This window comes from Sciurus vulgaris (genome assembly GCF_902686455.1).
Source record: "Sciurus vulgaris genome assembly, chromosome: 18".
NCBI classification, from domain to species: Eukaryota; Metazoa; Chordata; class Mammalia; order Rodentia; family Sciuridae; genus Sciurus; species Sciurus vulgaris.
In genome coordinates this window covers 2,416,793-2,439,856 of record NC_136479.1, presented here as the reverse complement: position 1 = coordinate 2,439,856, position 23,064 = coordinate 2,416,793, and the positions used below count along the sequence as shown (strand labels likewise).

At 52.6% G+C, this 23,064-nt stretch overlaps 2 protein-coding genes across 5 annotated transcripts in view; both read right to left on the bottom strand.

The window, feature by feature from the left end:
• The window catches only part of FLYWCH2 (FLYWCH family member 2), a 93,855-nt gene that overhangs the window by 52,543 nt on the left and 18,248 nt on the right, over window positions 1-23,064 (bottom strand). The gene's annotated exons all lie outside the window — the stretch shown is intronic.
• Window positions 838-22,464, bottom strand: FLYWCH1 (FLYWCH-type zinc finger 1). 4 transcript variants are annotated; one of them, XM_079120996.1, is made up of 10 exons: window positions 22,290-22,463; window positions 19,629-19,747; window positions 11,220-11,657; window positions 10,295-10,765; window positions 8,584-9,039; window positions 8,167-8,430; window positions 5,732-5,995; window positions 4,566-4,838; window positions 3,324-3,396; window positions 838-1,490 (listed from the first exon to the last, which is right to left on the bottom strand). In XM_079120996.1, the coding sequence occupies exons 3-10, from the start codon at window positions 11,545-11,547 to the stop codon at window positions 1,451-1,453; spliced, it is 2,169 nt and encodes a 722-aa protein (XP_078977122.1). In that variant the 5' UTR covers window positions 11,548-11,657; window positions 19,629-19,747; window positions 22,290-22,463; the 3' UTR covers window positions 838-1,450. The 4 variants fall into 4 exon arrangements, with proteins under 4 accessions (XP_078977122.1, XP_078977121.1, XP_078977123.1 ...); XM_079120995.1 differs by lacking the exon at window positions 19,629-19,747 and adding an exon at window positions 17,222-17,610; XM_079120997.1 differs by lacking the exon at window positions 19,629-19,747 and having other exon boundaries at window positions 10,295-10,762; window positions 22,290-22,464.

Genomic DNA, 23,064 nt, shown 5'->3' with positions numbered 1-23,064 from the left:
AGAGGTGGTCTGGATGAGGGGGCCACTCCCACTCCAACCTTGCCCTTGCTTATGCCAATGAGTACACAGAGGGGCAGTGGAGGAGAGTCAGGCCTCTTTCAGTAGCCTGCTCTGTCAGGGCCTGAACAGGCCATAGGTGCTGCCTTGTCCCCTGTGGGTTGGAAACAGACCCTTCAGCAGCCCGCATCCTGAGCTTCCCATGCCAGGTCCCCCACCTACTCTTGGCCCAGGGCATATCTGGGCCAGTTAACCACCACTGCACAGACATGGGGGTCTCCCCATGGGGAATGCCTTACCAAACCCATTACTTCCCAAGCATGTAGTCCTGAGACTGAGTGTGTGGCTTTGTGGTGGCCAGCTGTTATCACAAGAGGGATATGGACATATAGCAGCCGTGCACAGTGAGACATAAAATAGTGTTTACTGAGGGAAGCAGATGGGCAGAAGACCAGTGGGGGCACCAAGCTGTCACTGTCTAACAGCAGGACAGCACCTCTTTGGCCAGCTTTCCAGTGAGGGGAGCCCATTACAGGATGGAGCAGGGACCTGCTGTCCAGGGCATAGCCTTGCTAGCACACAGGGGACTCTTCCGTCCCCTGTGGGTGTCAGTGTGCCCTCCTAGGACGGCTCACTCAAACCCACAGGGCTGACATCTGTTAAGCTCCCCAACAGGGGGAGGACGGGATACACCTTGCCACCATCTAGCTCTCCGCATGCTTCAGGTGAGTGTGGCAGCCCAGGGCGGTGCTATGGTAGCCAGGGCACATCTGCCTAGCTCTGGCTTCCTGCCAACCCTGGGCTGGCTCCCACTGCCAGGAACGACACTGGCCATGAGAGTCATGAGCATGGATTTAATTTAAGCTGGAAAAGAGCACAGGAAGGACAGCCAGCGAGCCCTGGTGTGGCCTGCTCTGCCGTGGTTACAGAGGGCCACGCCCCTGCAGGCAGCAGGTGGCCAAAGACCGGGAAGGTCTTCCAGCGCCTGTCCAAAAAGACCTGGTATGGCCGCACGGGCTCTGGAGGGGATGGCCCCGCCCCGGCTCTGGCTCACGCCACTTCCTTCCCGCATCCCCTGTGCTCCAGCAGGGCCACACCCTGTGGAAAGTCCTCGGCAAAGTCTCATGCCCTGAAGATGAACGGGTGCAGCAGCAGAGCGGGCGCAGCCTCCAGGGTGCTTCTCCAGAGCTGAGGAGCCCACAGAAGCGGGGTGGCAGCAGCCACCGCCCTGCTCTGCCGGGCACTGTTTTTGCTGATACAAGGACACCATCCAAGTGCTCCTCCTGGGATACCTCTGAGGAAGCCTGAAGGCCTTCCATGCTTCAGAAGAGGGAAGCAAGGTTTAGTCAAGCACGTCTGAGTGGATGGGAAATGCCTGCGTGGACAGGAAGCATCTGGGCACCAGCAGCCTCTGCACAAGGCTCCTCCTCTGTCTCTGCAGAGATTCTTCACCTCACTGAGACTCACTGTCCGGCTTTAAATCTCCAGTGTTCCTGATAATGAAGAAACACACATCATTACAAAGGCTGAAACATGGTGAAAATAGATAATAAAGCTAAGGACTCTTGGAATCCTTTTTCCTGGAGACAACCATTAGCTCATTTTAAAATTCTTTATTTTTTAAAAATATTTTTTAGTTGTAGATGGCCACAATATCTTTTTATTTTATTTTTATGTGGTACTGAGAATCGAAATCTCGTGCCTTGCACGTGGGAGGCAAACACTATACCACTGAGCTACAGCCCCAGCCCAGCTCATTTTAAAATAACTTCATTTTATTTAGTTTTATATGTGGTGCTGAGTAAGGAACCCAGTGCCTTACTCATGCTAGGCAAGTCCTCCACCACTGTACCCCAGCCCCAGCCCCCATTAGCTCATTTTATAGTCCCCCAACAAATCAGCTCCATCAAACTGAGGGCCTTGCACATATAAGGTGCTCTACCAAGAAGTGTCCCCAGCCTGAGTTTAGTTTTCTTTTTTCTTTCTTTCTTTCTTTTTTTTTTTTTTTTTTTTTTTTTTTTTTGAGGTGCTGGGGACGGAACTAGGGCCTCACTCATGTTAGGCAAGAGCTCTATCACTGAGCTACATCTCCAGCCCAAGTCCAGGTTTTTTATTAGGGGTTGGTCACATAGGTACTTTCTACCTGGGTGACTGCTGTCACTGAGATTTCAGACTCTCAGCAGGTGTTCAGTAAAAATCTCAGGGACAGCTGGGCATGGTGGTGCATTCATATAATACCAGTTACTTGGGAGACTGAGACAAGAGGATCAAAAATTCAAGGCCAGCTTTGGCACAGGAACTGTTTACCATCCGGGCTTCCTGATGCCAGCTAGGTATCCACCACTGGAGCAGCTGTTCCAAAGGCAGCAGCCTTGGACCTGCTGCTTTAAGAATGTTCTGCACCTTCTGTGTTACATTAATTTTTTTTTTTTTTATGTTGAGCCAAGTTTATGTAACTGAGATAAATCTCCCCTGGTCATAATGTATATTCTTTTTTTTACGTTGAGGATTCTGTTTGCGGTATTTTGTTGAGGATTTTGACTTCTATATTCCTAAAAGATATTGGTCTACAGTTTCTGTGATATCTTTGCTTAGTTTTGGTATCAGGGTAGTACTGGTCCTATAGAACGAGTTAGGAAGTGTTCTCTTATTTAAGAGATGGCGAGGAATTTGCATTAATTATCCTCCTCCTTCTCCTCCTCCTCCACTTCTTTCTTTTTTACAGTACTGGGGACTGAACCCAGGGCATTGCACATGCTAGGTAAGCACTCTACCACCGAGCTACATCTCCAGCCCTTTTTATTTTCTATTTTGAGGCAGGCTTTTACTAAGTTGCTTAGGCTGACCTTGAACTTGCAGTCCTGCCTCAGCCTCACAAGTAGCTGGGATCACAGGTGTGATCACCATATCCAATAAGATTTGTGAATTTTGTTGATCCTTTCAAACAATCAACTTTTGGTTTTATTACTTTTCTCTATTATTTTTCTATTCCTTTTGTCATTAATTTTTTTCCTAATCTTTATTTCCTTCTCTTTGCTTGCTTTAGACTTTATCTTCTCTGCTTTTTTTAGTATATTAATGTGTAAGTTCAGATTTGAGATCTTTCCTCCCTTTGAAATATAACTCTGCAGCTACAAATCGCCCTCTAAGCATTGCTTCTGCTGCCTCCAGTGACATCCTTTCTTCAGCCTCAGGTGCCTCCCTACCCGGAGTCAGAACCCCCGGCCCAACCACTCCTGGCACCTCGATCCACAGGAGGCTGTGAGGACCTCGGTGTTTTGGGGCGATTTGCACTATGGTATCATATAACCCAAGCAGTTAGTTACCCACAGATCTGCTGGCTTTCAGGAGGTCCAGTCTTGAAGCACTGTTGAGCTTCAGGCAGAAGTTTTATCTTTTCTGAGGAAAAAAATACGAAAAGATGGACTAAGAATTCTTTTCTTGTAGAAGCTCACTGAACAAATGACACACCTTGGCAATGATGAACTCGAGGCCCTGAGGGTAAAGAGAAGCAGGCAGAGTGACTCTGACTGGGGCTGCGCTGGGAATTCTGGTCTTCTAACACTGAAAACCACCTGTGCAAGGTGAAATAGGCTCCTTGAGATCCTGAGAGTTGGTCTTCAGTCCTCATCATCAATTAGGAGCTCAGGAGATGACCCTGTCATGTGCCAAAGCCTCTGAAGATTTCCACTTCTTGTTTAAGACAAACCAGGGCTTTCACATGGAAATTTATGTCTTTAAGCGTAAATGAAGTATCTTTTGGTTGTTTTATGCAACTTGGATTCATTTCTACTTAATGTTCACATAAATCAATGTGAGACACATATGCCTTTTTATTTTTAATTTTTTTTTAGTTGCAGATGGACACAATACCTTTATTTTATTTATTTTACGTGGTGCTGAGGGTTAAACTGAGGCCTGCCACATGCTAGGCAACTGCTACCACTGAGCCACCACCCCAGCCCCACAGGATGCCTTCTAAAGTCTGGTTTTCACCAGGTACACTGGCACATGCCTATGACCCCAGCGACCTGGGAGACTGAGGCAGGAGAATCACAAGTTCAAGGCCAGCCTTGAACAACTTAGCGAGACCCTGTCTCAAAATAAAAAATAATCAGTGGTAAAGTGCCCCTCAGTTCAATCCCCAGGACCAAATAAAGAAGGTCTGGTTTTACATTTGTTTAGGTGCAGAGAACCATTTTTAATTCTATGAAATTAATCGTATGCCAACTTTGTGTGCGCCTGTATACACACCACATGCAGGAACCTTAGCATGTCCTTCTGGGTGGGCTATATTTTTTGTCAGATTTTCAAAAAAGACAATGACCTGTAAAAAGTTGTCGCAGAACAAAAGAAAAAAGAAAGTTAGTAGTTGGAATGGGTTGTCTTCAAGGACGGGACAGGTGTGGGGGTGGTTTCAGGCTAAGGAGAGGAGGGGCGAAGGGTCCAGAAAGGCAGTGGGGCCAGGCATGGAGCTCCTGAGGGACATGTGTCCCCTGGGCTGGCAGAGACTCTGACATCCATGGCTGTTCTGCCTCCCTGCCTCCCACCCACCACCCTGTGCATACCTGGGTCCTCCTGCTGGGCTGGGTTGGGGAGCCGCTCCCGCTGCCGCAGGGCCTCCAGGCCCACTAGGTCAGGCTGGTGGCAGTGGCTGCGCATCACCATCACCCGGTGGCCCTGGGTGATGGCCCGGCTACGACAGCCCAGCCGGGCCTGGTCGCGGCACATCCAGTACACCTTCTCGCCAGCGGCCTTCTCTTTCCTGTAGAGGAAGGACTCGTACACCAGGAACCTGCCCCCCAGGGAAGTCCTCAGGAACTCCAGGGGCTGCAGGGGCTCTAGAGGGGAGAGCGAGGCAGTGAGGGCCCTGGAGCTCAGGCCTGCTAGCAGGGGATAGGCCTGTGTGCCCAACGGAGGGCTGCCTTTGTCCCCTGCCCCAGGCAGCCCGGCCAGGAAATGCAATCCCCCAGAAGGAGCCACGAGGTCCCTGCTCCCCACTCCTCTGCCTGACCCTTGGGGCCCTGGGGATTATAGCTCAGACTTCCTGGCCCTGACACCCACAAATACAGACTGGCTTCCTTTCCAAGGGCTATGGTGCTGGCCCTGCAGCTGCCCAAACCCCGAGCTCCACTGGAGGACTCCCCTGACCACTTGAACTACACCCAGCAGAGGCTGGGCCATTCTGGGGGACACATGGCTGATCTGGTCCAGGTACTGGGGTCTCCTAGCACCCTGCCCACCTGCCCCTTGGCCAGCTGGCAACCAAGCAAACTTTCAGACATTTACGGAACTGAAGTAAAAGGTCATGTGATATTAGAGGTGGGGCGGTCTCAGAAAACGAGGGGAATTAAAACTAGGGGCAGCACAGGGAGAACAAGAGAAGACAGAGGAAGACAAGTTTGAAAGTGACAAGAGACCCAGAGGGGACAAAGCGTCCTCCAGGTCCAGCCGTACTGCCCCTTCCATGAGTGCTGAGCACTGCCCGGGGCTGCCCGTGATGTCGCACTGCCCCTTCTGCCTTGTCCTAGAAGTCTGAGCTGGTTTCTCCCACAGCAGCCAATCCCAGACTCTGCACTAGTGTCCGAAGTGCAGAGCCTGAAGGTGTGGCCCCTGCTCTGGGGCTCACACCCAGGAGGAGCTGCAGCTGCACTGGACTCAGGATGGGCCGGGGGCACTGCCAGGCAGCAGGGAGGCCAGGGCCCACGCTTGTCCCACTCCCCTCTGCCCGCACCTGGGCCTTCCCAGTGGGTCAGGTTGGGGAAATGCTCCCGCTGCCTCAGGGCTTCCAGGCCCGCCAGGTCGGGCGGGTGGCAGTGCCTGCGCATCACCATCACCCGCTGGCCCTGGGTGATGGCGCGGCTGCGGCAGCCCATGCGCGCCTGGTCCCGGCACGTCCAGTACACCTTCTCGCCAGCAGCCTTCTCCCGCCTGTAGAGGAAGGACTCGTACACCAGGAAGCTGCCCCCGAGAGGCGTCTTCAGGAACTCCGGACCTCCTGCAGAGATGGAGAGACGGGGAGCCTGGAGCCTAGGCCCGGGGAGGGAAGAAGTTTGCAGAGCCAAGAGCAGCATGGCCCCTAGTGAGACCCCCACCCCATGTCTGCATCTCCTGCTCACTGTGAGGAGGCCCTGAAGCCCAGGACACAGAGCCCAGCATCCCTCCAAACCAACCTTCAGCTGCCAGGGCCTCCCTCTCCTGAGGAAGGGGACTGGCCCACAGGGCCCCTGCCGGTGCAGCGCCCATCCCACAGAGCCCCCAGGAAGGCAGTCGCAGTGTGTGCTGTGTGTGCTTATCCATGCTGGCACCCTACAGGGCCAGCAGCTGGGCATGTGTTACAGGGGTCAGTTAGAGGAAAAATAATGGTTTTTTGGGAACAAAGCAGCTCAGGAGCTAAGCAGGGAGTTGTGACCTAGAGGGACAGGGCTACAGAAAGGTCACTCTCCTGGGAGCCAGGCTGGGTGGAGGTTTGAGCTAGGGCAGGGGAGGAGGTTGGGAGTACCATGTGGAGGGCAGCCCTCCCATCTGCAGAGGACACAGTCCAGACACAGGGTCCACACAGAGTGGGCGGGAGACAGACTCCAGTCCTCAGATATCAGGAGAGGCCAGGAGAGCAAGGTGAGGGCCAGGGTGGGGCACTTGCCGCAGAACCACCTGGAGAGTGGTGGAGAAGGTAGATGGGGGGTGCTTTGAGGAGAAGCCCAGGAACAGCTGCAGAGTGGAGCAGCACAAGGCCCTAGGGCAGGAACAGGCAGCCAGGGGAAGAAGGGGACACCAGCCTGAGGCAAATAAGACACGTGACCATGGGCTATCATTCAGTGCCCTCCATACTGGATGAAAGTGTCAGCAATAAAAAGGCACAGAACACAAGGCCAAAGACTGGGGAGGAGAGGGCGCGAGGGCCAGAGAAGCCGGCAGGATGAGAAACTGGGAAAGGGTGCAGGAGGCAGCTTAAGGACACGGCAAACTCAGAACTCGACCAGGTCTGGCAGGGAAGCAGCCAGGAAGCACGAGGGACCGCCGGCAGAGCTCAGGGACGGGAACTGGAGACCTGAGGTCCACACAGTTGGCCAGGGGAAGAGCAAGGAAACAAGGGGCAGCAGTGTCAGGAAGAAGGTCTGGGAGAGACGCTGAGATGAGAGTGGGGAGGAAGCACCAGCCTGCGTTGGAAAGCTCACTTCTGCCCATTTTCCTGCCCAAGACCAAGCACAGGCAGCCAGGCTTGTGTGCCCTGGACAGGTCTGTCATGTGTGTCCAGCTCAAAGACCCACAGAGGCATAGCCTGGGCTCCCGTGGCACAAGTTCAGCCTGGTCAGCACTTGCATGCAGAGCTGGTCAGAATCCGCCTTCATCGTGAGCAGACCCTGGGGTAACTAGTCAACCGAGAGAAGCTGCTTCTGGAAAGACTATGGCAGACAGTTGGAGAAAGGACACCTGGAGAAACCAGGCTGCAGCTACTGCAGAAGTGGAGGCCATCACTCTGCTGAGACTAGGTAGAACACGAAGGACATGTCCAACTACAGAGCAGAAACTTGCTGGGTGCCGTGGACACACCTGTAATCCCAACTATTTGAGATGCCGAGGTGGGAGGATTGCAAATTCAAGGCCAGCCAAAGTAACCTTAGCGAGATCCCATTTCAAAATAAAAATAAAAAGTGCTAGGGATGTGGCTCAGGGTAGAGCACCTCTGGGTTAAATCCCCAGTACTGCAGGGGGCGGGAAACAAGAAAGAAACTTAGAAACTTACATACGAGCATCAAAAACAAAATGGAGGAGATCTTGGACACTGTCACAAAAATGCCAGTCATCCCAGGAGGCGTGACACCCCAATAACAGGAGGCAAAGGAAGAAATCAGATGAGGGACACGACAGAGGAACACAGGACAGTGCTCTACACTGGGGGCACAAGCTGAGGCCTGAAAGGCCCCCAGTGACCCCTCACAGCCAGGCACAGCAAGTCCTGGAGCAGAGCCCCGTCACACACACGGGGCCGGACATTGGGAAACTGCTGGGCTGATCCACAGCAGGTTCAGGAGAGTGGGACACCCGGGTGGGCTGAGGGGTGGGTGACCAGGGAGGGGCCAGAGGAGGGGGATGAGCAGGTTCACTGAATGATGGAGGAGGGTGTGACAAATGGCAGGAGGGAAGGCTGGAGTTCTCCCCGGGCACCTGTGCTCCCCCGCTGAGTGGGGCTGGGGCGGTTCTCCCGCTGCCTCAGGGTCTCCAGGCCCACCAGGTCAGGCGGGTGGCAGTGGCCTCGCATCACAGTCACCCGAGAGCCCTGGGTGATGGCGCGGCTGCGGCAGCCCATGCGCGCCTGGTCCCGGCACGTCCAGTACACCTTCTCGCCAGCAGCCTTCTCCCGCCTGTAGAGGAAGGACTCGTACACCAGGAAGCTGCCCCCGAGAGGGGTCCTCAGGAACTCAGGACCATCTGAGAGAAATCAGAGAGGCAGTCAGGGAGAATGCAGAGAGCAGGGACAGGGCTGGAGAGGCAGGGGTGGGCTGGATCCCTCTGGTCTCCCTGGAATTCAGGAAGCAAGGCTTGAGGTGTGGCCAGCTGAGCCGCTGGAGGACAAAGACTCACCAGGGTCTGTGTCCTGGTCCTCGTCAGGGGATCCCTGCAGGCCTTGGGATTGGGCAGGCTCCTGATCTTTGACCTTTGCTTTCTTTCTGGGCCGGGGCCTCGTCAGAGTCAGGGTACCTGGTCCCCTCTGGTAGAGTAGACTGTCCACGCCAGGGAGCTGCTTGTCGGCACCGCCCTCAAGGCCATCTGGCTTGGCCTGCAGTGTCTCCATGGCCTTCTCCTGCTGCCTCCGAGCCTCTAAGCCCTCCATGTCCGGTGGGTGACAGTGGCCACGCATCACTGTCACCCGCTGGCCCTGGGTGATAGCACGGCTGCGGCAACCATGTAGCGCGTGGTCCCGGCAGGTCCAGTACACCTTGTCCCCCACGGCCTTCTCTCGCTTGTATAGGAACGACTGGTGCACCAGGAAGCTTCCCCCATAGCACGTCCTCAGGAACTCGAGGGGCCTGGCCTGGCCTGGGGGCGGGACCCAGGGCAGTCATGAGACAGAGACAACAGGAGCGGAAGGAGCCAGCGGTCCCAGGAAAGACGGCCGGCAGCACACCTGGCGACTGTGTGCTATGGCTTCTCCAGAGCCAGGCATGTGCAGAGCCTGGGTGTGTTCCCACTGACCCTCCCCAAAGCCACCCAGGGAGGAGCTGAGGTTCCTCTCCCAGGGCCAATGAGGTGTCCCAGGCTCCTGGGGGTCAAACACCAGCCCCAAGTCACTCTGGGAGGGCCTGAGCTGGCTCTGACTCGGCAGCCTATCTTCCTGGTCACTCTTGGCCACAGGTTATTGTTTAGGGTTCGTTTAATTTTTTTTTTTTTTTTTTTTTAATATACCAGGGATTGAACCCAAGGGTTCAAACCAAGGTTTAATCACTGAGCCACCTCCCCAGCCCTTATTATTATTTTTTATTTTTGGAGATAGGATCTCACTAGGTTGCTTACAGCCTCACTAGGTTGCTGAAGTTGGTTTCAAACCTGCAATCCTCCTGCCTCAGCCTCCAAGCCACTGGGATTACAGGCATGCGCCACCACACTGGCTAAAAAATTTTTTATCTATGTATGTTTTGACAATACATGCACATGCTGCTATAAAACTCAAGTGATACTGACGATACGTGGGGGAGAAGAACCCCCTGCCTGCCCTGTCCCAGGTAGCAGTGCAGCATCACCTCTGTTCCTTAATCCTTTCTGGGTCAGGAGGCCTCAGCTTCTGGAATCTAGGCCCACTTCCTAGTTAGTGGTAACAAAACCATGAAAACTCACATCTCCCTCTTGCCCAGGCCCTGCCTGCTGGGCAGGTGCTGAGCACTTCCCAAGCATGAGCCCACAATCTCCATAACATCCATGTTATCACATCTGCCTTAGGATAAAGCTCTGGAATTCTAGGAGTTAAGCATATTTTCTGAAGTTACAGGGTCACCACCAGGTGGGGCTGGCATTTGAACCTAGGTGCTCAAGACTCACTAGGCACCCAGAATCACTGGAACCAGTTAAATTCTGACTTCTGGGCCCCATATTAGACAATTCTGGAAGAACCTGGGACCCCAGATTGCAGCTGGTTCAGGAGCAAAGACGGTGTCCCTTGGGTTTAATCATGGGGATGTACTTATATTTTTCAGTCACTTTGACCTTGAGCACGTTTTTTCTCTTGAGCGTAATTTTAAAAACACACAGGACCCTTATGTTTGTCTGGCGTGAGAATGGGACGGGGTGGCGTACTCACCCAACCCCAGCGTTGGGCGCTTCTTGGGCGGCAAGCTCAGCAGTGACTGGGCTCGGTGCCCCTCATCCTCCTCTGGGGACGGCTTGCACTGTAGCTGCCCAGGCGTGGGCTCTGGCTCCTCAGGGTTCAGCCACGGCCCTACCCCCTCAGGTGGCTCCTCCACTTGGCCTCCAGGGCCCTGGGGCCCCTGGGGGTCCCCCAAGCCCTCTGGCAGGGCCGGGCTGGGCATCTCCTCCCTCTGGCGCCGGGCCTCCAGTCCTTCTGTGTCGGGCGGGTGGCAGTGGTCTCGCATCACTGTGGCCCGCAGGCCTCGGGTGACGGCGCGGCCCCGACAGCCCAGATCTGCATGCTGGCGGCACTTCCAGTACACCTTGTCCCCCACGGCCTTCTCCTGCTTGTATAGGAAGGACTCGTATACAAGGAGGCGGCCCCCGAATGGGGTCCTCAGGAACTCCAGGGGCTGGGGGGCTGCTGGGGGAATAGAGGGCTGGGTCAGCTGCCCAGGGCCAAGGTCCAAGGCCACAGGCCTGGATGAGGGCCCCTGAGAGTGAGGGGTTCTGGACTGGGGCAGGGTCACTGGGTGCATAGGGTACAGCCTCAGAACCTGGCTGCCAGCCCCAAAGCCAGACTTTCCAGGCTAATGGTGGTGGGGGGGTGTTTTTAAGGCATTAAAGGAATTCTGCACATCACTGAAGTTCCCATGAGCTAAGGAGGACGGGATGCCCAGAAGGTCCTATGCTGCACAAGGGTGACATCTGCACCCCAGCCTGGGATGAAGTGGTGACTAGAGGCCAGAAGGCTCTGCTAGGAGCAGGGACAGGACATCCAAGGTCGCCATGATGGAAGGGTGGGTGCACAGGCACACCCCTCAGCATGCAGGCCCACAAAGCGGGTGGGGCCAGGGGCAACAGACCCAGAACCTCACCTGCATCCAGCTTGCTGCGTTTCTGCTCAGGAGCCCTCAGGCTGGGCTGGACTATCAGGGACTGCTCTTCCTCAGCTGGAAGGATCTGGAGGGTGCTGGTCAGGGTTGCAGGACCAGACATCTCCAAGGACACGATACAGTGCACTTCGGTGGGCTTGGAGTCCACTCCATCCCCATCCTGGTCAGAGGCCATCAGCAGGACCAGACTGGGGAAGTCCTGGGGTTTCCTGGGGGCAGCTGGGACAACATCTGTGCCCACATCAGGGGAAGGCTCCAGGCCAGCCTGCACACTCTCCTCCTCCTGATCGCTTGGTTCAGGCAGGGGCATCCCGAGACCAGTGGCCTGGTCCTCAGGCCAAACTCAGCACCCTCACTCCTGGCAGATAGGTGTCTCCTCCTCCTCCTTGACCAGGAGCCTGGGAGTCCAGGGGCTCTGTCCTAGGAGGAGGCAAAAGCCCAGTCAATAGAGGAAGCCTTGGGCTTGGAGCCCTAGAAAATAGATCTGGATGCAACTGGGGGCAGATGCAGCTGCCCTGGGGCTGAGAGGCCAGGCCTTGGGCCTGTGCTTCTCTCCAGAGCCTCTCCTTCCCCTCTGTACGCTACACGGCAGGCAAGGCCTCTCTCTAGGTGCCTCGCACACTCGTGGCTGAGTGTCCACCTAGGGAGCCTTGTGGTCCCAGCACAGGTGCAGGGTGCTCACCTCTATTCTGTCTAGGCTGCCAGCCCACTGTTCTGAGTCAGCCATTCTTATTGACTCAGTGTTCAGACGAGGACACTGAGGCACAAAAACCTGACATTCCTGAGGCTGAAGAGGAAGGAAGGTGGATCCCAGTTTTCGCTTAGATGCCCAGGGACTTTCCTGGCTCTCTCTGACCCCACATATTTCACCCTGATGCTGTGCACCTGTTTCAAGGAACAAAGGCCTGGTCAGCATTTGCACTTTGCAGACCAGAGCACTGAAGCCCTGGGAGGTAGGGCTTTCTGGAGTCACAGAGCCAGCCCCTAGCCTAACGTGCAGGTCCCAGGCCATTCCAGGCCTCCAGAGATGCTGGAGTCCCTCCAGAGCAGCGACCTTGTGCCTGCACTGTTGCCGACATGGCCTCAGCAGTTGGAGCTGGGCAGGTTGTTGGAGAATCCTTCCAGGTCACTGGGGGCTCTCTGGCTTCCAGCCTGGAGAAGAAGGAAGGATGGATAACCAGGTGCCAGTGCAGGGTCAGGCTGCCCTGGAGACCCAGCCTTGGGGGCTGCAGCATGTTATCAGTATGGGCTGGCTTTCTGGGTCAGCTGGGCAGTGTGCATTAATGGGGTGATTCCCACTGCTCAGTAAGAGCCCCTAAATAAGACTGCAGCACCCCCACAAGTTCTGTGGTTCCATTTCCCACTGGTATCTCACTTCTGCCCCCATGCTTCCTGGTCTGGGGCCCCGCAGAGTCCTGGTCAGCTCCAGGGGCCAAGGTAGAAGGGCACTGAGCCCCTAACAGCTTTCCACATCGGGCGGGAGCTGCACAGGCGCCCAACACAGGGTAGCAGTGAAGACCCCACCCCAAGGGACAGGGCTTGAAGGAAATCTGCCAAGTAACAGGCAAACCATGGGGAGCCCCAGGCATCCCCCCTGCCTCAATTCAGCCCCTGGAAAAGTCAACCCCTGCTCCTCCGTGTGTCCTTCCCAGTCCTGCCCATCCCGCCCACAGGGCAACGGGGGATGCCAGGGACCTGGGGACTGTCTGTGGCAGACACCCAAGGTGGACTCCAGGACAGGAGGGTGGTGCCGCCGGGAGCCCCACCCACACGACGCCCCGCCCTGCGCTGAGTGGCTCAGGCGCACGTCCCTCTGCAGTCAACCCGCCCCCGGGCTCCAGGGCGCGCTGTCCTTCCGGGAGCAAATGGATGGAACGAATGGCTGTGGCGACCGAGACCTGTGTCCTCCCTGTCTGGCGTCTCCGCCCTGGGACGTTAGCGGCTTGCTCAGGTGCCTACCCACGTAAGGCCTTTCCGACCGCTCAGGCCACCCACCGCAGCCACGAGGCTGCCGCCCCGCCCGCCCAGCTCACGGTGGGGGCCCGCCCACAGCAGGAGGACCCCTCCACAGCCTCAGGGCCTGGGACCATCAGGTGTGCAGGCTCGGCCTCCTGAGTCAAGGTGGGTGGGAAAAAAGAAACCCCACCATTACCATGGAGCTGCACCCTGAGTCTAAGAGCAGACAAAGCAGTCCCCTCCACTAAAATTCCATTTAAAAGCCATCCTAGATCTAGGTACCTCAAAATATATGGAAAAGCACAGGCACAGCAAAAAGGCCAGCACTGTGTTGACCTCCCGCTGGGTCCCTGCGATGTACCTGAATTTGGATTTGCTGGACTGTTCCCACTCACCGGTTGAATGGCTTGGGGTGGTAGACTGTTAAATGACAGGTCCTCCTTTCCAAGTAGACAGGGCCCTTTGCGGTGGGTTTTGTCTCCACCTTTGAATCTGAACTGTCCTCAGTGTCTTGCCCACAGTGAAAGTGCCCAAGCACTCCTCTACCTGGTCCATGGCCATGGGTATGCCAAGGAAAGAAGCTGTACGGAAGGCCCTGTGGGCACCAGGCACTGCCGGACAGAAGGGATCCTCTCTCCTGCCAGGCCACTGCCCCTCCACCGTGTGCACCCACAGAACCCTGACCAATGATGAACTATTGTCATCTTAAGTCACTAAGACAGGGGTCATTCGTTACACAACAATAACTGATATACTTGGCAAGTGACCGTGCCTCGCGGGTTGAGGTGGAATCATCTTAATGGTCGTGAAGTATCTGGCATAAAATCTAGAATGACTTTTTGTTGTGGTGGTGGTACTGGGGACTGGACCCAGGAGCACTTTACACTGAAACTTCCTTGGAAACACGCGGGCCTGGCCTTCAGAGAGAGTCCTCCCTGTGAGAGGATGAACCACAGAAGGTGGCCCATCCATACAGTGCAATGTTATTCAGCAAATAAAAAGGAATGAAGTTCTAATACATGCTTAGTGAAAGCAGGCAGTCACCAAAGACCAAGTGTTGTAGGAGTCCATCAGCATGAAATGCCTAGGGACTGGAGGTGTAGCTCAGAGGTACCGTGATTGCCTACAATGCACAAAGCTGACTTCAATTCCCGGCCTCACCCCCCAAATCTATATCTATCTAGCTATCTACCTTTATATATATATACATACACACATATAATGTCTAGAATGGGACAATCTATGGAGACTGAAAGCAGACAAGTGGTTGCCTGGTGCTAGAAGGGTGGGGGGATTGGGGAGTGATGGCTAAGGGGAATGGGCTTTCCATCTGGGATAATGAAAATGTTCTAAAATGGTGAGGATTGCACAATTGTGTAAATACACTAAAAACATTGAATTGCATGGTATGTTAATTGTACCAGAGTGAGGTTGTTAAAAACCAATCCTTGTAGGTGTGACTCACATCCTGAGTGTCACCTGGATGAAAAAGATTTTCTATTCCTTAGACTGCTCTACTAAAGTTCTCCTACCTGGGCTTGGTTTCCTCATCCATGGAGACAGGTGGTATGAATTATATGTTATATGTTGTGATGTTGTTTCTTTTCTTTTTTTTGGGGGGGGGGGGCTGTGGGGATTGAACCCAAGAGTGCTTTACCACTGAGTTACATCCCGAGCCCTTTCTTTCACTTTGAGACAGCCTTAATTTGCCAAGACTGGCCTTAAACTTGCCATCCTTTGCCTCAGCCTCCCCAGTTGCTGGGATTACAGGCACACGAGGCTGTTGTGATGTTTTATAAGTTTGAAATATCATATCCTAAAACTTATATGGAACCCATTTACAAATGTTAAGAACATAATGCTGGTAGATCAAGTAATTCTGCCAAATGCACAACTATTCCATTCTCATATTAGTGCCTTTAGTGCACACTTTTTTGTAGCACGCACATTGTGTTAAAACATGTGGTTTGCTACTGTATTCCCCTTTAGGGAAGAACATCTCACCTGCAGACCAGATGGAGCCCTTATAAAGGACCAAAGCTTTATATAACGGAAGCCCTTAACAGCTACAAAAACACATCCACAGCAATATTCTAGGTGGCCACACGATGGCGATGTTTCCCATAATATGTTCCCACCGCCTTCTTGATAAAATGAAATGGGACAATGTTTTCAAATCAAGAATCTGAAAATGTTTCCAGGGACCAGGGATGGGCTTTAAAATGACCCTCCAGAAATTTATGAAAGATATTAGTTAGAAATCAAGGGCCAATGAACCCATTATATCCCATCATCCTACACAGAATTGAAAACTGGAGACATAATGGGTTAAGAAATTCAACAAAGGCCAGGCACAGGGGTGCAGGCCTGTAATCCTAGCGTGTCAGGAGGCTGAGGCAGGAGGATAGCGAATTCAAAGCCAGCCTCAGCAACTTAGCAAGGCCCAGTACCAGGTTCAATCCCTGGTACAAAAACAAAAGACAGACTGTTATGAAGACACCAACAATACCTCTCTCTCAGCTCACTTGTCTTCCCTTCTGTTTCTTTTCCACTTGGGTCACATTTGTTATTTATTGACTAATTTTGTTTTACATGTCCATACCTTTCAAACATTTAAATAACTAGGACATAATAAATCAAAATGTTGAAAGTGTTAAGAATGGTGATTTTATATTTTCTTAAATTTCTTCTGTTCTCAAACTTGTTCATGAACTCTTTTTACAGTGGGAAAATATCAAACACTTTAAAGATAAACTGCACCTCCGAGCTTCCTCTCTAACTCTGTAACTCTCAGAAAAAAAACAGGGATTCCATTACCGTGTAACCTCTGAAGAGACTGGGTTTCTTCTTCCCCAGGGAAGCCGCCCAGGAGAAACCCAGCAGACGCCCTCTAGTGGCCACGGGCATCCTCGCCAGCTTGCAGACCTATCCGCACCGTCAGCTCAAATTCCTGCCCCAAACGCACCCTCGTTCTCATCACACCAGCCCCAGGGAGGGTGTTCTACAAAACCCCGGCCAGGACACTTGAAAGGGCCACATCAGGAAGGCAGAGGATACATCCACTGCGCCAACATGAATCCCAGAACAGAAGCAAGGCCTGGGAAGCACTGCTGAAAGCTGAATGAGGTCGGTAGGTAGCTGGAGTTAAGGGCACTATTCTGAGATTAATTTCTGGGTTTTGCTTGCACACTCTTAAATAAGATGCTGGCGTCCAGGGAGGCTGGGAGATGGGTTTGTGGAAATTCTCTACTGTCTTTGCAATTCTTTGGTCTTCGCAGTGCTGGGGATCCAACCCAGATTCTTGCATAACTAGGCCAACACTGTACCCCTGAGCTATACCCCAGCTCTATTTTTGCAATTTATAAAAAATGTAAGATTAATAAAAGTCTTCTGAAAATCCAAATTTATGGAAGCAACAAGTTGACAGAGAAAAGGAGCAACCTAGAGACTTCCTGTCTCTAGAGAGCAACCTAGAGACTTCTCACAGAATGATGTGAGAGAGTACCTACGTCATGTCCTCCTGCCCACAGTGGACGCAAAGATGACCTGCCCAGATTCACCTCATTAATCCTCAATCTGAACCTGTGTCAGGAGTGAGATGCTATGACATCAGCTTCAACTTCTACTGCTGAAACCTAACAACCTCCCTTCCAAATGCCACCCTCTTCCCCGCTCTGCCCCTGGGGAAATGGGAGCCTTAGGCAATTAAGTGTGAGTGGCTCAGGACTGCACAGCTGATGAGGGTCAGTCAGGTCCTGAATGCAGGACCAGCCCATCCAGAGCCAAGGTGCCTTCCTCCGGTCCTGAGCAGTGGGTGCTTAAAGTAAAAAATAATAGGTATGCAGAAAACTGCTCCAGAGAGCTGGGGTCACACCTTGGAAGTAAGTGGTCCACTGTATCAGTGTTCCTACAAACCTGCTGTGTTATCATTTAATACAGCTTCGCATCACTGGGGCTCAAGATGAATTTGGTCAATGGGGGACACCAGAGGAGACTGGAAGAAGCACCAGGGTTACCACGGCTACTACCTTGGACAGTGTCTCTACTGTAGGGTCCAGCTTCTAGCCAGCCCAACTCCAGCCTGCTGACCTTGATGCTCCAGCTTTGCTGTGGTGGCAGCTGCTAGCCACTGCTAATTTCAGGGTCACCTTGCCATTTCCTGTTGGGCTTATCAGCAGCTTGACCTCTCAGCAGCAGCACTAAAGTCCCAGTTGAAAGCTCAAAGAAGTGCGTGCGTCTTCCCAGCTGGACCATGACCAAACCTCCTCCTAGGACCCAAAGGGCTGAGACGTCAGGATTTTCAGGATCTCCATCGCCAAAGACCAATGATGCCCCGGGCGCTGTGCTGTGCAGCCGGCATGTGACACCTCACGGCATCTCCCAGATAACCCCACTGGTTAGATTCTGCTGCTCTTTGCTATTACAGAGAAGGAAGCCAGGGTTCAAGCTCAGTCCCCTGGTAAGGGCGGCTGCCACCCAAACCTCCCCTGCCTTGCCTCTCTGCCTACCCACTGCATTTCGACCTGTCGGTGCCAACATGTCAAGGCTCCGACTGCCCAGCTAGGGGGGTCTGCCGCCCAGGCGACACCTGGCAATGTCTGGAGGCACTTTTGAGTGTCACACGGGGTGGGGGCGGGGTCACCGTGACTAGTGTCTAGCCCGTGGAGGCTGAGGTTGCAGTTTAAGGCCCTGCAGAACAGGGCAGCCATGGCAGCCATGGCAGCCACACCACTTACCACATGCAGGGTCTGCTCAGTGCCAAGGCTCAGAAATCCACATTAAAAAAGTGAGGTAGAACAGAAAAGCTGCCCTCCACACAGTGAAGTTAGATGTAGTTTTCATGAAACTTATTTCAATTATTTGTCTATATAATTCTTATATGGAAATCCTCTGGGGCACTTGACTAAATGCAGATTCTGGGCTGGAGGCATACCTCAGCAGTACAGAAGCTGGCACGGGGCTCTGGGTTCCATCCCTACACTGCCAGAACAAATGCAGAAGCCTGTGTTCCACATCAGAATTCTGGTTGAGGACCTCAAGGATTGAAGAATCAAGAATTAAAAAAATATATATTTTATTTAGAGACAAGGTCTCACTGAGAAGCTTAGGGCCTCACTAAGGTGATGAGGCTGGCTTTCAACTTGTGATCCTCCTGCCTTAGCCTCCTGAGCTGCTGGGATTATAAGCATGTGCCACCATGCCCAGCAAGAATCAAGATTTTTAATAAATAAAATAAACAGGCGAGGTTTTGGTTTTGTTTTCTTTTTGTACTGGCAACTGATCCCAGGGGTACTTTACCACTGAGCTGCATTCCCCAGACCTTTTTATTTTTTGAGACAGGGGACAGGGTCTCACTAAGTTGCTGAGGCTGGCCTTGTATTTATAATCCTCCTGCCTCAGCCTCTGGAATTGTTGGGGTTACAGGCATGCACCACCACAAACATCTGTATAAGAGTTTTATTTCCTTGTCTAAGGCACTGTTCTGGTCACTGGGCCTAAAGTCAGTACGTTCTAGACAGCAATTTTTAAAATTGCATAGGAGATATCAATTTGCATTACTATAATAATAAAGTATTATTTTATGAAACTTTTATTATACATATGTATATTTACTCTGTTGATTTAATTTCTTTTTTTTACTTTGGTCATTGTTTTGGGCCCTATGTTTTGGGATTTTTTTGTTTTGTTTTTGGTACCAGAAATTGAACACATGGGGGTGCTTAACTACTGAGCCACATCCCCAGCCCTTTATTTTTATGTTTTAAGATTAGGGTCTTGTAATGGAGGAAAGAGGGACTTTATAGAGGGAAAAGAAGGGTGGGGGGGGGGTGGGGGAGTGGAGGGAGAGGAAAAAATAACGAATGAATCAAACATCATTACCCTATGTAAATGTATGATTTCGCAAACGGTATGCTGTTACTCCACGTACAAACAGAAACAACATGTATCCCATTTGTTTACAATAAAAATTAAAAAAAACAAAAAAAAAAAGATTAGGGTCTTGTGAAGTTGCTGAGGCTAGCTTTGTACTTGCCATCCTCCTGACTCAGCCTCCCAAGCCACTGTGATTACAGGCATGTGCCACTGCACCTGGCCCTAATGTGTATATTTTGTGATATTAAATTTTCATTCTACAAAGACTTTTCAGGTCAGGCAGATGGAAACAGGACTTTTAAGCATCTCAAAGTTTATGGTTGTCACTCTCTTGTCCCCTCTCCCCTCCCCCAAGTTGAGGGTATAGAGCAACTCAAGTGCAATACTCAACCCACTGCTTTGACACTACCCTCCTGCTGGTGGTCCTGAGGGGCTCAGTGTGGGCCCAAGAGCCACAAAATATTAGGACTACTCAGGTGCCCCTCAGATACCCTGGGTTCAAACTCTAACCGCTAAGGTCCTGAAAACCAGGAGCCTCTCTTGGAAGCTGATGGCAGTTACCTTCATACATGAGAGAAACTACATCACCATCCACCTACACCTGGGTCTGGGGCTCTGGCTCATGAGGGAAGAGCCCTCCAGTCCCATGGCTCCTCTGGATGCTTCTCTGGCTACTTCACCTGTGAAGTAGGAAAAGCAGCAAATGAAATACCCTCAGCGAAATTCTTCAATAAGCAGTAAAGCATCAAGGAGGAGGAACTCTTGTCTAGGCTCAGCAGGGCCTGGACAGTGGAGGAGGGAGGAGGGGAGGCCCTGCAGTTAGAACACCTCCTGGACAATCACTGCGCTCCCTACCAAAGTGCCATGGGGTTGAGAGGCGTACTGCCCGGTGCAGGTGCCCTCCCAGGATGGCACACACACACCCTACGTGCACAGCGTTATTCCTGGGAGAGGCTGAAGGTGGTGGTCTAAAGACTAACATCTACTACTAAAGCTGGGCTCCATGCTCCCAGCACCGTGGGGCCTCCTGAACCAGACACTTGTTTATTTGGAGAACTGCCCTGCTTATTGTAGAAAGTTAAGCAGAACCCGGCCTCTACCTGCCAGATAAATACCATTATCACTCCCCAACAAGTTGACAACCAACACTGCTGAATACCCACTGGGGGCAAAACTGCCTGAGAGTCACTGCTCCAAAGAAAATTAGAAACGCAGAGGGCAGAGAAAGGGAGAGCAGCTAATAATATCAGCTCCACGACACTTGCTAAAGTTGGGATCTTGAATACCACCCAAGTGGTAAAGGCATACTCCTGGGCTAGCCATGTGGCTCAGTGGTAAGGTGCTTACCTAACAGGCGAAGCCCTGGATTCCATCCTCAGCACCACAAACAACAACAAAACAAACCTACCAAAGGCTTACTCCTCAGGGCGGCCCTGCTGGGAGGCGGTAGGAGCTGTAGGAGATAGGGCCTACTAGAAGGTCATTGCGGGGATGCACTTCAAAGACAGAGTGGGACCCCACACTCCTCGCTCTTGTACTTCCTGGACATGAGTTGAGCAGTCTGTTCCATCATGTGCTCCCTGCCATTGCCACCCAGCATCTCTACCAGAGCCCCAAGCAATGGATCTTCCTGATCTGGATCTGGAGTCTACAAAAACATGAGCCAAAATTAACTTTTTCTCTTTATAAATTTAATTGTCCCAGGCATTGTGTTATGATGGCAGAAAGCTGAGTAATCCACCCTATCACCCTAGATCAGTCTGGGGTAGTTCAACTCCTCCTTTACCTAGCCTAAAGTCTTCACCAGTCCTTTACATCTGATCCTGCCCTCTTCCATTTCCTTTCCCCTCCCTTCCTCTCCTGTCACTTTCATCCCCACTGCCTCCTCTTCAGCCCACATTAAACCCAGGCAATGTTCCGCATCGTCAGCTTGCAGTCGCTCCAGTGCCGACAGGTTACTCCTCTTCCCAAAGCTAGGTCATGCATCTCCCAGGAAAATTCATCTCTGCCTGCATGGCTTAGCTCATCAAGAGCTTGGCAGTACAAACATCTCACTCTAGCCCTACCTCATGCGCTGTGCCCTTCCACAAACCCCACTTGTGGCTTTTGGAAAAAGAATAAGACAAACCTGATGGTATCACACCAGAAAATCTTAGTCAAGCACTGGAAATAATATTAGCTCTGGAAAAAAAATGTAAAAATATACCTTTCTTTGGAATTGAAGTTTATACTTGATTATCTGATTGTGGAAATTCAGTATCCTCCAAATGCAAGAAGTAGAGGGTTAAAAGCAGGGTTTCAAGCCCAGCACAGCACAGTGGTGGCCAGCCTGTAATCCTAGAGGCTTAGGAGGCTGAGGCAGGAGGATTGCAGGTTCAAAGTCAGCAAGTTAGCAAGGCCCTAAGCAACTAAGGAGACCCTGTTTCAAAAACATTTAAAAAAAAGGGCTGGGGATGTGGCTAGGTCGTTAAGTAGCCCTGGATTCGATCCCTGGTATGTATGCATGTATGTATAAACATATAAATACATGCGTACATATATACATAAATGGAAATAAATAAAGCAAGCAAGCAACAAGCAGGGTTTCAAGCTGTCAGACCCACTAGTTCCCGAATCAATGGATTAGCAACAGTCTTTTCGAATGGAGTGGAATGGAATGAATTAGAATAGAGCTAGAATAGATCTGCGTCATGTGAGCTGGGGTAAGCGGTTCCCTTTAAACTTGTGCTTGAGTAATCTGTATCTACATGCACAGGGAATACACGCAAAACATATTTTTCAGTGTAGGTTGAGTCAAAAAGTTTGAAAGCCATAATGGGCAACCTATAGAGTCAGAACCAGAAAGAGGTGAGTAAAAATCAGCAAAAAGTGCAAGGTCACTGGGACCCCCGAACGCCAAGAAGGGTGCGAACAGGGGTGGGTGCAGGATGGGAAGCCACTGGGCGGGGCGGATACCGCTGGAGAAGAATGTGGGGCTTCCCGATTTGGGGGCACCAGGCTTAGTGCAGGGGTCGGGTGGGTTGGGGAAAGGAGAACCGGGAAAAAGGAGGCGAATCGTGAGTGGGACAAGGAGGCGACCGGAGCCCGGGACGCAAAGCCGAGACCCCCCCCCCCCCTTCCCAGCACAACAGCCCCGGGACCCAGGAGAGCCGGGCCGGGGCGCATCCAACCGTGGGGCGGGACCCTCCGGGACCCTCCCTGCCCGCCGGGGCCCGTCCTCACCGACGGCAGCGGGCCCTCCCTCTCCGGCGACGGAGCCGCGGCGGGTCCCTTGGTCTGGGCCGCGGCAGCCGCAGGCGTCGACCTGGCGGCCCAGGCCCCTCCGGCCACCACGACCCCAGCGCCCGCTCCCCGCCCCCACCTGCCCCTTCGGGAACGAGCCCCGTGCCCGCGCGCGCGACCCCGCGGGGAAGCTGGCCTCTCCTAAAGCCCAAGCGGGCTCCTAGAGAGCATGCGCAGTAAAGCCACGGAGTCATTCCGTGTGCAAATTCCACTTCTCCGGGTCTTCCCTGCGCGTCCCTGAGCTGGTGGCGGGGCCAATCGGGGTGTGGAGGCGTGGCCCTTCGTCACGAAAGAGGCGTGACCATGCTGGGATTGGGAGATCGTCGCCAGGGGCAGGGCTCTCTCCACGCAAAGGGGCGGGGCAGGTGGGTTTGATCGACAGCTCTGGACCTTACCCAGCGTTTGACTTTGCGCTGACTGAAGTGGGAGCGTCTGTGTAAATGCATTCCTAGGCGGGTCACTTTCCTGAGCCATTGGAAAGAAATTTCTATGCACCTCATTTAAGCCTTATAAGGACGTCACCCCAAATCCAGGACAATTTGGTCTTCAAAATAAATAATCAGCCAAACTCAGTGGCTCAAACCTGTAATACCAGCAACTCTGAAGGTTGAGGCAGAAGTGCAAGATTGAGGTTAGCCTGGGCAATTTAGCGAGACACCAAAATAAAAAATAAATAATGTTGATAACAGATTATAACCTTAAATAAAGTAATCCA

Excerpts from the sequence above, each read along its gene's own strand:
- FLYWCH1 (XM_079120996.1), bottom strand. The coding sequence starts at position 11,547 with ATGCCCCTGCCTGAACCAAGCGATCAGGAGGAGGAGAGTGTGCAGGCT. Across the intron at positions 5,996-8,166 it reads CACTCAGCGGGGGAGCACAG|GAGGTCCGGAGTTCCTGAAG; the intron begins GTGCCCGGGGAG and ends CCATCTCTGCAG. Across the intron at positions 3,397-4,565 it reads AGCCCAGCAGGAGGACCCAG|AAAAGATAAAACTTCTGCCT; the intron begins GTATGCACAGGG and ends TTTTTTCCTCAG.